General features: G+C 44.0%; 1 protein-coding gene across 1 annotated transcript in view; it reads left to right on the top strand.

Annotated features, from left to right (window-relative positions):
* The window catches only part of MTSS1 (MTSS I-BAR domain containing 1), a 155585-nt gene that overhangs the window by 26321 nt on the left and 114626 nt on the right, over window positions 1-14638 (top strand). Inside the window, 1 exon segment of the mRNA XM_083357612.1 lies at window positions 2062-2135. Within this exon segment, the coding sequence (XP_083213738.1) occupies window positions 2062-2135 (74 nt within the window).

Genomic DNA, 14638 nt, shown 5'->3' with positions numbered 1-14638 from the left:
TAGTACATCTTTTATGTAGTAGCAAGATTTGATAAGGCAAAGATGTACCCTGAATACAGAATATTTTTGTTTCCAGAAGGGAAACAGTCTTATGAATCTTAGATTGATAGAGTTGGAAGGGGCCATTTAGGACATTAATAGTCCAGGCCACTCCAGGTAAGCATCTTCAACTGATGATTATCTAACTTCCAGTGGGGCACATTGAGCAAAGGAGAGCCTTTTGGGTCATGGCATTTGCTGTTAGCATTCTAGTTTTTAATCATTTAAACCCATGATTTTATGGCATTCTCTTTGGAATGTCAAGATCAAGTCTCGACTAATCCCTGGCAATGACATATTTCCTACGGTTAAAAATATTATATCCAGCTCATCTTTGGATGGGATAACTACACTAAGCCATGATATACTAAATTAGCCTCAGTAGGCAGAGTTTACACAATGCTGAGTGCCAGCTATGGCTTATAAACCAGAAAGGTTGGGTTGTCATAACACACTGGGCCCCAGTGAGCATAGACTGCCTTTGTAAATCCCCGTAGGTTTTGCTGAGCTACCACTTAAAACTTAGCTTGTTGAATAAATCCCATATAGCTAGATAGGTTTATAATACTAAGCTATGAAGCGTGTTTCACTAAGTGCACCAGTGGGGTTTGCATAGCAGAGTAAGTCAAAAGCAAATGAATCACATACTTCAGTGTAATGTGCAAACCCAGTCAATAAAGTTTGCACTTTTGAGCATCTGGTCTATTCTTTTTTAATTATACAGGTAGTCCTTGACTTACAATTACAATTTGGACTGGAATGTCAGTCGCTAAGCAGTGTGGTTGTTAAATGAAGCATCCTATGACTGGCTCTGATTTTATAATCATTTTTACTGCAGTCATTATGAGAATCAGTCATTAAATGAATCTGACTTTCCCAATTGACTTCGCTTGTCAAAAGACTGCTGGGAAGGTCGCAAATCATGTGACTGAAAGTCACTGTGTGTGTGTGTGCATGTGTGTCTATGTATAGGGTTTTCCTATTTGAACAGGGGTTTGGACTAGAACAGAGGTCCCCAACCTTTGGGGCACCAGGGACCGGTTCCGTGGAGAGAGGTTTTTCCGTGGACCAGAGGGGGCGTGGTTTTGTGTGTTGCCTGCATCCCACAGATGGGGCTTTGCTTGTTTGTGCAGACTGGTTGCTGGCATGCCGCGGCCTGGTACCGGTCCACGGACTGGGGGTTGGGGACCCCTGGACTAGAAGACCTCCAAGGTCCCTTCCAATCCTATTATTCTATGTTCTGGCTGTCATAAAAGTGAGCTAATTGCCAAGTTCCTGAATTGTGATCATGTGACTGTGTGGGGTATATGCGACACATCACAACATTGAGGACGGATTGTATGTCACTTTTTCCAAGACTATTGTAACTTTGAACTGTCATTAACAAATGGCCATAACTGGAGGACTCCCTTTACTACTGTATCTCTTACGGCAAAGTTTTAGAGATTAAAGAAATACAGGTAGTCCTTGACTCACGACCACAATTGAACCCAAAATTTATGTTGCGAAGTGAGAAATTTGCTCAGTGAGTTTTGCCCTGTTTTATGACTGCCCTGTTTGTTGTGAATCACTGCAGTTGTTAAATTAGTAACTCAGTTCTTAAGTGAATCTGGCTTTGTTTTTTCAAAAATGGATCACAGGACCCTGGGATCCTGCAACTGTCACGAACCATTTGTCGAGCATCCGAGTGTAAGTCAGATGACCAGGGGGATGCTGCAACGATCATAAATGTGAAAAATGTTCGTAAGTTCATTTTTTTCAGTGCCGTTGTAACTTCCAATGGTCACGAAACGGACTGTTCGAAGAAAAGGACTGACTACCTGTACTTTCCACTATTACTTATTGTCCCTTTGAAGAGCAAATAAGGGGGGAAATGAGATTGAGAAGATCATTGCCATTTCTTTGTTCCACATACAAGCTGCCTTTTTACCGTCGAATAGTATTTTTCTTTTTCTTGCGTAGTGACCCAAATAGACTGCAACAATCTGTTTCTAATATTACTCTGGTCTGTTTGTATTCTAGGACGACGGTTGTAGCCGCAGCTGCCTTCCTGGATGCCTTTCAGAAAGTAGCAGACATGGCAACCAATACACGTGGTAAGCAGATGTGTCTTTCTTTTTTTTTTTTTACCTCAGTGTGTACGTGGTCTGCCAAACCTGTAGGTGCTGTCTCACCCTTCTGGTTTTTTTTTTAAATTTGGCTATTGGAACCAATGGCGTATCTGTTAAGACATCTGTGAATATTCAGTTTTCCCTCCCCGAGCGTGAATATGTGGCACTGGCTTGAAAGAATATAAGCCAGAAACCTGTCACTGAAACTTGTTTGGTGTGAATAACAGGCGTGTGGTTTCATTGGCCATCTGAATAAGCTATTGTGGCTTGAAACAAAAGGGCTGCTTCAGTTTATTGGAAGAGAAATTTATTGGGGCAGATGAAGTCTTGAGTCTTGATTTTTCGAAAGAGTTGGGAGGAAAGCCACCAATCTGTTAAACGAGGCGCAGTGTAGATATATATCCTGAATATTTGTTTTCTGAGGTTTTCGCGGGTGCCTGTATGTGGATCCTTGGTTTTTCGGGTTTTTCCCCGCGTAGAATTAAAGGTGTAGGCGCAACGTTTCGACGGAATCCCATCCGTCATCATCAGGCTTCTGCTTCCTTCTTCTGGGAGAAGCATGTGGCTGTTTGTTCCTCTTTTTTAAACTGCCAGAGGGGGTGTGTTCTGTGGAGGTGTGCTCTGATTGGGTAGGGGACCAAGTGTGTTCTGATTGGGTGGGAGTGTGTTTTGAATGGTGGGTGTGTTCTGATTGGGTGGGGGTGTGTTCTGAGTGGATGGGCTGGTCTCAGCTGCCAGCTCCAGACCTGAGCTGGTGAGTTGTGCTGCTTTTGTTCGGCTTCGTGTTTGTGGTGGTGCCATGTTTTTATAGTGGGTGTCAGTTTGTTTATTGTGTGGTTTGGAGGGGTTTAAAGTGGCTGATGTTGCAGCTGTTGCAGCTGTAGTTAGGTTTCTGTTTTGTGGTTGTGTGTCTTTATCGTTGTGGGTTCGGATTTGCTTTTTGAATGGTTGTGTGGTGGTGATGTCATGTGATGTTATCATGAGTTTGGGTCTGGTATCATTCTTGGTGGTTGGGCTTCGTCTGTCAATCAAGGCGGGTTTCCAAATGGCTGGTAGACGAGAGGTATCATCTCGTTTATTCATGCTGTGGGGGCGTTTTTCTATCTCAATGGCTTCTCTGATTATTCTGTTGTTAAAATGTTCAATTTTGGCGATAGTTTTGGTTTTTTTAAAATCAATTTCATGTCCCGTGGCTTCAAAGTGTTGGACCAGGGATGAAGTTTGTTCTCCTTTTCTGAGTGAGTTTTTGTGCTCTTCAATGCGTGCACTTATTCTTCTGTTGGTTTGTCCGATGTATGTGGTGGGGCAGGTGGTGCATGGGATTTCGTATACTCCTTGGTTTTCTAACCCAATTATGTCCTTGGGGTTTCTTAGGATGGTGGATATTTTTCTGTCTGTGTAGAATGCTGTTTTGATGTTGTGTTTTTGGAGGACCTTGCTGATTCTGTCTGTGGTCCCTTTTAAGTATGGGAGGAGGGCTTTGCCATTTTCTTGTTCTCTGTCTTGGGTTTTTGTGGGTGTCTCTCTTCGGATTAAGTTGGTAATCGTGTTTCTTTGGAATCCATTGGCTGTTAGTACATTAGTGAGAGTGTGTAGTTCGGTTTTTAGGTGTTGTTCGTCAGCTAGGTGTTTTGTTCTGGAGATGAGTGTCTTGGCTACGGAGTTGATCTGTGCTGGGTGGTGGTGTGAGAGTGCGTTCAGATAGCGGTTTGTGTGTGTTTTTTTATGGTAGATAGTGTGTCCTAGGGAGCCGTTGGATTTCTTGTAGACTAAGACATCAAGGAAGGGAAGTTGATTGTTAGCTTCTGTTTCCATGGTGAATTGTATTTTGGGGTGTAGGCTATTGAGGTGTATGAGGAAGTCATCCAGTTTTTCTTTGCCGTGTGGCCAGATTACGAAGGTGTCATCTACGTATCTGAGCCAGAGTTTGGGTTTGTGGTTGGATTTTTCTATTGAAACCCTCGCTCTAGAAAAATCCAACCACAAACCCAAACTCTGGCTCAGATACGTAGATGACACCTTCGTAATCTGGCCACACGACAAAGAAAAACTGGATGACTTCCTCATACACCTCAATAGCCTACACCCCAAAATACAATTCACCATGGAAACAGAAGCTAACAATCAACTTCCCTTCCTTGATGTCTTAGTCTACAAGAAATCCAACGGCTCCCTAGGACACACTATCTACCATAAAAAAACACACACAAACCGCTATCTGAACGCACTCTCACACCACCACCCAGCACAGATCAACTCCGTAGCCAAGACACTCATCTCCAGAACAAAACACCTAGCTGACGAACAACACCTAAAAACCGAACTACACACTCTCACTAATGTACTAACAGCCAATGGATTCCAAAGAAACACGATTACCAACTTAATCCGAAGAGAGACACCCACAAAAACCCAAGACAGAGAACAAGAAAATGGCAAAGCCCTCCTCCCATACTTAAAAGGGACCACAGACAGAATCAGCAAGGTCCTCCAAAAACACAACATCAAAACAGCATTCTACACAGACAGAAAAATATCCACCATCCTAAGAAACCCCAAGGACATAATTGGGTTAGAAAACCAAGGAGTATACGAAATCCCATGCACCACCTGCCCCACCACATACATCGGACAAACCAACAGAAGAATAAGTGCACGCATTGAAGAGCACAAAAACTCACTCAGAAAAGGAGAACAAACTTCATCCCTGGTCCAACACTTTGAAGCCACGGGACATGAAATTGATTTTAAAAAAACCAAAACTATCGCCAAAATTGAACATTTTAACAACAGAATAATCAGAGAAGCCATTGAGATAGAAAAACGCCCCCACAGCATGAATAAACGAGATGATACCTCTCGTCTACCAGCCATTTGGAAACCCGCCTTGATTGACAGACGAAGCCCAACCACCAAGAATGATACCAGACCCAAACTCATGATAACATCACATGACATCACCACCACACAACCATTCAAAAAGCAAATCCGAACCCACAACGATAAAGACACACAACCACAAAACAGAAACCTAACTACAGCTGCAACAGCTGCAACATCAGCCACTTTAAACCCCTCCAAACCACACAATAAACAAACTGACACCCACTATAAAAACATGGCACCACCACAAACACGAAGCCGAACAAAAGCAGCACAACTCACCAGCTCAGGTCTGGAGCTGGCAGCTGAGACCAGCCCATCCACTCAGAACACACCCCCACCCAATCAGAACACACCCACCATTCAAAACACACTCCCACCCAATCAGAACACACTTGGTCCCCTACCCAATCAGAGCACACCTCCACAGAACACACCCCCTCTGGCAGTTTAAAAAAGAGGAACAAACAGCCACATGCTTCTCCCAGAAGAAGGAAGCAGAAGCCTGATGATGACGGATGGGATTCCGTCGAAACGTTGCGCCTACACCTTTAATTCTACGCGGGGAAAAACCCGAAAAACCAAGGATCCATATCCTGAATATATATATATATATATATATATATATATATATATATATATATATATATATATATATATATATATATATATATATATATATATATATATATATATATATATATATCTCTTTGGTAGAATTGAAGGTGTAGGAGCGACGTTTTGACAATTTTTGGTAGAATTGAAGGTGTAGGAGCGACGTTTTGACGGAATCCCATCCGTCATCCTCAGGCTGCTGGCTTCAGCTTCCTTCTTCTGGGAGAAGCATGTGGAAGCATATATATATTTGTATTCAGAATTTGCCCGTACTGCTGTGGAAATTGTGGGAAAATGCAGCTCCTCAGGTCTTCTCCACAGTATTCTTGCTAAGCAAAATGTCTGGAGAAGAAAGGAATAGAAACGAACGTGATTCATTTGCCATAGTCTTTCGAAGAATCAGGGACCAGGCATGCCTTGAAATGCATAAAGCTGTGAAGGAACTTGTGCAGGACACAATTTTTAGATGTTGGTTTCTGTCGCCAATGCACAAAGACATTTTTATGGCCAAGGGCCACTCAGGACTTTGTTTCTGGGAGCTACAATGTGGGTGGAGCTATTTTTTCAGCAATAGGAATGTTGTCGTTTTGATGTGCCTCTTTTTATTATTTATTTATTTATTATCTGGATTTATATACCGCCCCTCTCCCGAAGGACTCGGGGCGGTGTACAGGGCAATTAAAACACTATATACAACACATAATATACAAAAATTAAAATAAATTAAACCAAGTATTTATTTATTATTTTATTACATTTATATCCCGCCCTTCTCCGAAGACTCAGGGCGGCTTACAAGCTTAGCAGTAGCCTTCATTCTATGTATATGCCTGCTTATTAGGGCTTTCACACACACACCCAAGCGGCATTATTACAAAGTCAGCTTAATTGCCCCCAACAATCTGGGTCCTCATTTTACCTACCTCGGAAGGATGGAAGGCTGAGTCAACCTTGAGCCTGGTGTGATGCGAACCTGCACTAATTGCAGGCAGCTGGTGTTACTTAAGGAGGCATTAGCCCACTGCTCCACCAAGGCTCTCAACAATAAAACACGTTCTAAAATTTAAAATTTAAAATCTAAAATCCCAGTCCCTCAGTCCAGGCCGGCAAGTTCAAATAGCCAAGTCTTCAGGTCGCGGCGAAAAGAGCGAAGGTCGGGAGCCATCCGGAGCTCAACAGGGAGTTGATTCCAGAGGGCAGGCGCGCCTACAGAGAATGCTCTCCCCCTGGGGGCCGCCAGTCGACATTCCCTGACCGACGGCACCCTCAGGAGGCCCTCTCTGTGGGAGCGCACAGGACGATGGGAAGTTAACGCTGGCAAAAGGTGCTCCCGTAAATAACCCGGACCCATGCCATTTAGGGCTTTATAGGTCATCACCAGCACTTTGAATCTCACCAGGAAGACAACTGGAAGCCAATGCAGCTCGCGGAGTAGAGGTGTTACATGGGAGTATCGGGAGACCCCCATCACAACTCACGCGGCCGCATTCTGCACTAGCTGGAGCCTCCGAGTGGTATTCAAGGGCAGCCCCATGTAGAGAACGTTGCAGTAGTCTATCCAAGAGGTCACGAGTGCATGAGTGACTGTGCGTAGGGCATCTCGGTCCAAATAGGGCCGCAACTGGCGCACCAGGCGAACCTGGGCAAAAGCCTCCCCCCCCCGGTCACAGCTCCTATATGGTCTTCTAAACTGAGCTGTGAATCAAGGAGGACACCCAAGTTGTGAGCCCTATCTACGGGGGGTAACACCTCACCCCCTATAGATAAAGATGGAATAGAGTGGACAACCCGAGATGCCGGTATGCACAGCCACTCGGTCTTGTCGGGATTTAGACAAAGCCTGTTCCTCACCATCCAGACCCTCACTGCCTCCAGGCAACGGGACATCACGTCGAGGGCATCACTGGGTTGATCTGGGGTGGAAATAAAAAGCTGGGCATCATCAGCGTACTGATGATACCCCACCCCAAAACCACGAATGATCTCACCCAGCGGCTTCATATTTTTAGAGCCTACACTGCAGTTTCCCTCTGTTTCATAGTTCATCACAGCAAAAAAAAAAAAAAAAGAGTTCTTCCCTGAGGGGGAAAATGTTGTGACAGTGATGAAACTTGTAGCTGTGATAGATTGTGCTGCCTTAATAAGACAGAGGTAGAGAGGCAAGCAGGCAAAAGGTCCAGAAGAGGAAGGCTTCAAATCTGATTTTGGAAAGAAGCAGATAACGGGTGAGAAGGCGGCAGACGGACAGGGGCGCATCGGTAAAGCAGAGAACGTAACCGTAATTTAAAACTATAATGCAGATTTTCCAGCTGCTGGAGGTCTATAGCAGTGATGGTGAACCTTTTAGAGACTGAGTGCCCAAACTGCAACCCAAAACCCACTTACGTATTGTCGGGTGCTGGGTGGGCGTGGCCCATTGGGTGGGCGTGGCCCATTGGGTGGGCGTGGCTGCAGTGGTAACGGCAGACTGGGCGGGACTAAAAAGTTCAATCAATTCCAACTTTGCGAGATCTTTTTTTTCCCTACAAGAAGTTGAAAATGATTGATTGATTCTTTTTTTTCTTTTGCACACAGCGGCGGAGGCCTAAAGCGAAAAGGGTTTATAAAACCCAGCTGAAGGCCTAGGTCTGGGACGACGGTGTGCGTGCCCACAGAGAGGGCTCTGCGTGCCACCTGTGGCACGCGTGCCGTAGGTTCACCACCACGGGTCTATAGAAAAGCCTTATGGTGCTTCATGGGAGGAGATGGGGCCGAGATGCCACCCCAGTGTTTGGAGGAGGGGGTTTAAGGGTGGGGTTGGTAACTAGAGGTCCCTGAGAGGTATGCTACTCCTATTCCCGTTCTAATTCTCCCTAGGATATATGTATTTATTCCTAGTATTTCTGTGTCATTCTATTGTAGTAGGCTCCATGTAGTGCATAAATAGAGATGAAATATATTACAGTAGTGCTAATCAGCAGAAATGGATCAGAAAGGAAAGCTAAGATCTGTCAAACAGTCTTTCTCGCAGCCAAAGTCTTACCTCTTTCCAGAAACTCTAGAAGAAGGCAAATATTGTTATGTGGGGCAGTTTATTCCATAGAGGGCCATGATGTGGACCGCTGTTGAGATGACCCTGGTCCAAGAGCCCTATACAGGTAGTCCTCGACTTACAACAGTTCATTTAGTGACTGTTCGGAGTTAACAACGGTACTGAAAAAAATGACTCATGACCATTTTTCATACTTGTGACCCAAAATTCAAACACTTGGCAACTGACTCACATTTACAGTTGCAGTGTCCTGGGGTCATGCGGTCACCTTTTGTGACCTTTTGACGACCAAAGTCGATGGGGAAGCCAGATTCACTTAACAGCCGTGTTACTAACTTAACAACTGTAAGATTTCCCCAGATTTTAGAGGAAGGGAAAGGCAATCTCGCATATGAGAAAGTAAGCAATGCTCTGCTGGATTGGACCTCCTGCCCATCTAATCCAGCAGTCTGCTCTCACCGTGACCAACCAACTACACAGGAAGGCCTACTAGTCTCCCAGCAGATCCCACTGACTTCCAAGAATTTTACTTTTTTAAAGTAAATCACGTATAGTCAAGGCTATGGTCTTCCCAGTTGCAATGTATGGCTGTGAAAGTTGGACCATAAGAATTGAGGCCTTTGAACTATGGTGCTGGAGAAGACTCCTGGGAGTCCCTTGGACTGCAAGGCAGTCAAACTGGTCAGTCCTAGAGGAGATCAACCCTGACTGCTCTTTAGAAGGCCAGATCCTGAAGCTAAAACTCAAATACTTTGGCCACCTAATGAGAAGGAAGGACTCACTGGAGAAGAGCCTAATGCTGGGAAAGGTTGAGGGCAAGAGAAGAAGGGGATGACGGAGAATGAGGTGGCTGAATGGAGTCACTGAAGCAGTAGGCGTGAGCCTAAATGGACTCCAGCAGATGGTAGAGGACAGGAAGGCCTGGAGGAACGTTGTCCATCGGGTCACGATGGGTCGGACACAACTTCCCAACTAACGACAACAAAAGTAAATCAACTTGGTAGCCAGCACCACATTTTATGGTAAAATCTCTTGGAAAGACTTAAGGTTAAGAATAACCTAATGTTGCATTACGTGTTTGAGGCACTGCCTTCCTTCCTTCCTTCCTTCCTTCCTTCCTTCCTTCCTTCCTTCCTTCCTCCCTCCCTCCCTCCCTCCCTCCCTCCCTCCCTCCCTACCTACCTACCTACCTACCTACCTAAAAGCTCCTGTAGCTACTTGCCAGAACTTTAGCTACAGGCTTTTCGTATAGTATTATTTTTAGGTTTATCTGCTTATGTTTCAAAATGGGAAAGGATGTACGTAATGCACCTCTCAGAGGGTAAGTGCATTTGAAGCTGACTCACCAGCACTACTTAATTGATCCCATCCAATATGAGATCCACTGGAAATGCCTATTCATTGCAGTCCTGTCATTTGGCTTTTATTGTGGGTAGGGTGGTTTTCTCCAGTCCTTCTAGTGCCTTGCAGATCTTTTGAGACTACACGTCCCAAACTTTCATACTGGCTAGGAATTCCGGAAGATGCCTTGCCATAAATGTGGAAGGTTGTACCCATTGGGCAAATACGAATGAAGGATTTTGAGTGTCTTCATCATCAAGAAAAGGTTGTGGCAGACCCTTGATGCATTCCTTTGCTAATTAACAAAGCGTGACCTTTTGTTTATCTTAAGGTGCTATATTTCAAATCCATGTGTTACGTTTGTTTTACAACATTCTTTCTAAGGTTGATATAACTACTATTTAGCGCCACCACTGGTTTGTTTGCCCCTTTGGAAGTGGGTGGCCTTCGCAGATCAGCAATCTAAAATGTATTTTCAAAGGCTGCATCTCATAGATCTGTGGTGGCAAACCTATGGCACGCGTGCCACAGGTGGCACGCAGAGCCCTCTCTGTGGGCACTCGCGCCATCGCCCCAGTCCTAGGCCTTCAGCTGGGTTTTATAAAACCTTTTCGCTTTAGGCCTCCACCGCCATGTGCAAAAAAAAAAAAGTTCAATCAATCAATCAATTTCAACTCACAGGAAAAAAGATCTTGCAAACTTGGAATTGATTGATTGAACTTTTTCGTCCCACCCAGTCTGCCGTTACCACTATGGCCACGCCCACCCAGTGGGCCATGCCCACTCAATGGGCCACACCCACCTGACACCTGACAATATATAAGTGGGTTTTGGGTTGCAGTTTGGGCACTCGGTCTATAAAAGGTTCGCCATCACTGTCATAGATTCTCCTTTCAAATATGTAAATATGCTTTTTCTGGAAATGTAAATAATACACAATTGATACTAATTCTGGGAGTGTCAAATTAGGTTCAAGTTTTACGTAGCCCAGGGGTGTCAAACTCGCAACGTCACCTGACGTGTCGCGACATATTGCGACTGTTTTTCCATTGCCGGCAATGGGGTTGGCGCGGTTTTGGCATGACACGCACCCTGTCCGCGGGCTGGCAGTTTGACACCCCTGACCTAGCCTGTTAAAAAGAAGGGCAAGAATAACTGTGGCCATTTTCTTTCAGAGACAAGAATATTTCTTCCTAGAAAAAGTTCTCAGTTTAAGCTGATAAAAAACAGCCGTCATTTTGTGCCTGTTACTTCTGACTCAGCTGTAACATTCTTTGATTTTCACTTAACGTGATAAGAGAACCCAATTTCTGTGGTTTAAAAATTGGCTTAGGGCTTAGTATGACATAACCAAGCTGGTTGTGCTTAGCCAGCAATTACAGTTAAAACATATCTGGCTTAATAGGATGATGTGCCCCATTGTTACATTGCACAGTAATTGCTGCATATTTCATGCATATTACCAGCAGCACATTTCAAGATTTCAGTGATGTAACATATTTGTCTGTTTTTCTTGTAAAAACAGTGTTGTCTGTCACATGATCACGTTGATCTCTCCTGTTGGTCTCCCATTCAAGTAACAATCAGGTCCACCTTGCTTAGCTTTTAGAGGTCATTCAGTGTTAGCTACATGCTATCATCTAGTAAGTGACATGTATGTAACTTATACTATGTATGATGTATGTGTACTTCAGTGTTTTTTGGGTTGTGGATAGGTACACTGAGGAAAAATTAGCCAAGTCAAGTTGTGCATACTATAAAACTATTTTACCAGAATTTGATGTAACCGATCACATGCTACAGATTAAATGTCCTCTGCAATTTATGTCATGGGCAAAACAGCATCATTCCGCCGATTACACAAATTATATTATTTGCATCAGCTTGCTTCCTTGTGTTGATGATGCCATCAAGTAAATTATGTGCATCCCATCTGCTTTTTGATTTGATTTGATTTGAAGACTTTCTTGAATAATAGCCGTACCTCCTTTGCATTCATCTGATAAATCGAGCTTCGCTTTGCATTTTCGTATATAGGCAGTCCTTGATTTACAACTGTAAAGGAACCTGCCCATCACGGTTGTAAATTGTGACAGTCATGAAATGGGTGGGTCACAACTTTTTATCCCCATAGTTAAGTGAACCAATGGTTCATAATGGGGACAGCCTTGCTCAAAACCGGAAGTAAGTGCCAGTATTTAGCAAAACTGTTGTAAAATGTAGGCACATGATGCTGGAAATATCTGTAATTGTGGCTGTGTTGCAGAGTGCCCAGTGTTTGGTCACATGACCACCCATCATCTATTGCAGACATGTCAAACACAAGGCCCGGGGGCCGGATCCGGCCCGCGAAGTGGTTTCATGTGGCCCATGAAGCCATCCTGGAAACAATGAGGGAACGGCCCCCACTGCCTTGGCCCAGAGACCCTCCTTCTTCTCAGAGACCCTCAGATCTGTCCCACTCCTGCCCAGGCCCCCATAGGAACCCTTGATGCGAACGATGTAGAGCTGGCCATGCCCACCCAGTAGGCCATACACACTCTAGCCACGCCCACCCAGTAGGCCACGCCCACCCTGGCCATACCCACCCGGCCCCCTGAGGGCAACCGCAATGCTGATGCGGCCCTCAATGAAATTGAGTTTGACACCCCTGATCTATTGGAACATTGAATCTGGGTCATAAGTAGCCCCAAAGTAAATCAGTCAAAACATTGAATAGTTGCTTAGTGACTAATCATACATACATCGAGGACCTTTTGTGGTTTATTTAAATTTGTAACCCTCTTTCTTATAAATAGATTCCACTTGTGGGTAATGGTAATGACATAATATGAGCAACAAGCCCATTCCAAAATACTGAAAACTACAAAAGAAAAAAGGGAAGATTCTCTTACTGCAGTTCCTCAAACGCTAATTTTTCCACGGTATTTTTGCTTGTTTGAGTTTCTGCTAATTTCTTCCTAAGTAATGTTTTAATTTTTATCCCTAATATTTTGCAGTTGCCATTGAGAACCTCTTTGTGTTGTGTATAATCTGCCTTCTGCTAGAAACAAGTCAAAAATCTGCCCTGGGTTTTAGCTTCATATGCATCCTGTATGGTCCTGGTTTCCATAACAATTTGTCTATGAATTCTTCAAAAAGTGAGGTCCAGACACAATTTTAATGTGAGATTTATGCTTACGTTTCATTTCTTTACAGTTCTGTAGCATGCCATTTCCAGTGAGTTTCTTCACATAGGATGATGGTTCCTGTAGTGATGACTATCTAGGAATAGGTTATTATTAAGATAATTGGGTATAATGATTTTAACTTCATATATGCTGCTTTTTATTAAGTTTATTCCTGGAGGAAATGCATTATGTTATGCATGACACAAGCTTAAGTACCAAAGATTCTGTTTGCTTTGCTTTGCTTTGTTTTGCTTTGCTGGAATAGACAAATAAATTAAGCTGTCTTCTTATCCCAAATATAATGGCTTTAAGGAGGCATAGTTGCCGCAAGTGCAAATTTTTGGACAAAGCTCTTGCTTTGGTGGAATTTGGGTTTATAAAACAGCACTGCAATGATAAAACTTCCTCTTTCAGTTAGTTCTCTCATCAAAAAGCTTTAGCCGTCTGCTCAGATGTTGATATGGTGGCCTTATTTATTTATTTTTATTTTAATTCCATTTATATCCCGCCCTTCTCCGAAGACTCAGGGCGGCTTACAAGCTTAGCAGTAGCCTTCATTCTATTAGAAGACATCGTTTTGGCCTGGGAACCATTTTGTCATTTCCTGTCCAGCCTGAAGAAACTTTGGAGGGGGAATCAGTTTTGAAGTTTTGAGAATTCGGTTTTGGAATTTCTAGATCGGGGCTTTCTGACTTTGGCAAGTTTAAGACGTGTGAATAAGATGGGTGAACTTCAGCTCCCAGAATTCCGCAGGTAGCCATGCTGGCTGGGGAATTGTGGGAGTTGGAAGTCCACACATTTTAAACTTGCCAAGGTGGGAATAAAGCCCTGGTCTAGAGGGAGGTTTTAAAAGTGAGAAATTGGTGCCCTAAACCTTACAGAGGCTTTAAGACCTTGTTAATACCTCAAAGGGACGCAGTGGCTCAGTGGGTTAGGACGCTGAGCTTGTCGATCAGAAGGTCGGCAGTTTGGCGGGTCGAATCCCGAGTGCCGCATAGCAGTTACTCGTCCCAGCTTCTGCCAACCTAGCAGTTCGAAAGCACGTAAAAATGCAAGTAGAAAAATAGGGACCACTACGGTGGGAAGGTAACAGCATTCCGTGCGCCTTTGGCGTCTAGTCATGCCGGCCACATGACCACGGAGACGTCCTCGGACAAGCGCTGGCTGGCTCTTCGGCTTTGAAACGGAGATGAGCACCGCCCCCTGGAAACGACTAGCACGCATGTGCGGGGGAACCTTTACCTTTACCTTTTAATAAACCCTCAGATCAGCTGGTTTTGTTTTTTTTTGTTAAAAATATTCAGGCACTCACTTTACCTGTGACTTAATTTTTAATTGGATTTATATCTATCTCTTCAGGGTTCAGAGCAGCTTACATGGGGCATGGGGTTCTCTCATTTTATCTCCATTACAAAAAACTGTGAGTAACCTGGACTCATCCAGCTAAC

Source organism: Vipera ursinii, assembly GCF_947247035.1.
Source record: "Vipera ursinii genome assembly, chromosome: 3".
Taxonomy (NCBI): Eukaryota; Metazoa; Chordata; class Lepidosauria; order Squamata; family Viperidae; genus Vipera; species Vipera ursinii.
This window is presented reverse-complemented; position numbering and strand designations above follow the sequence as displayed.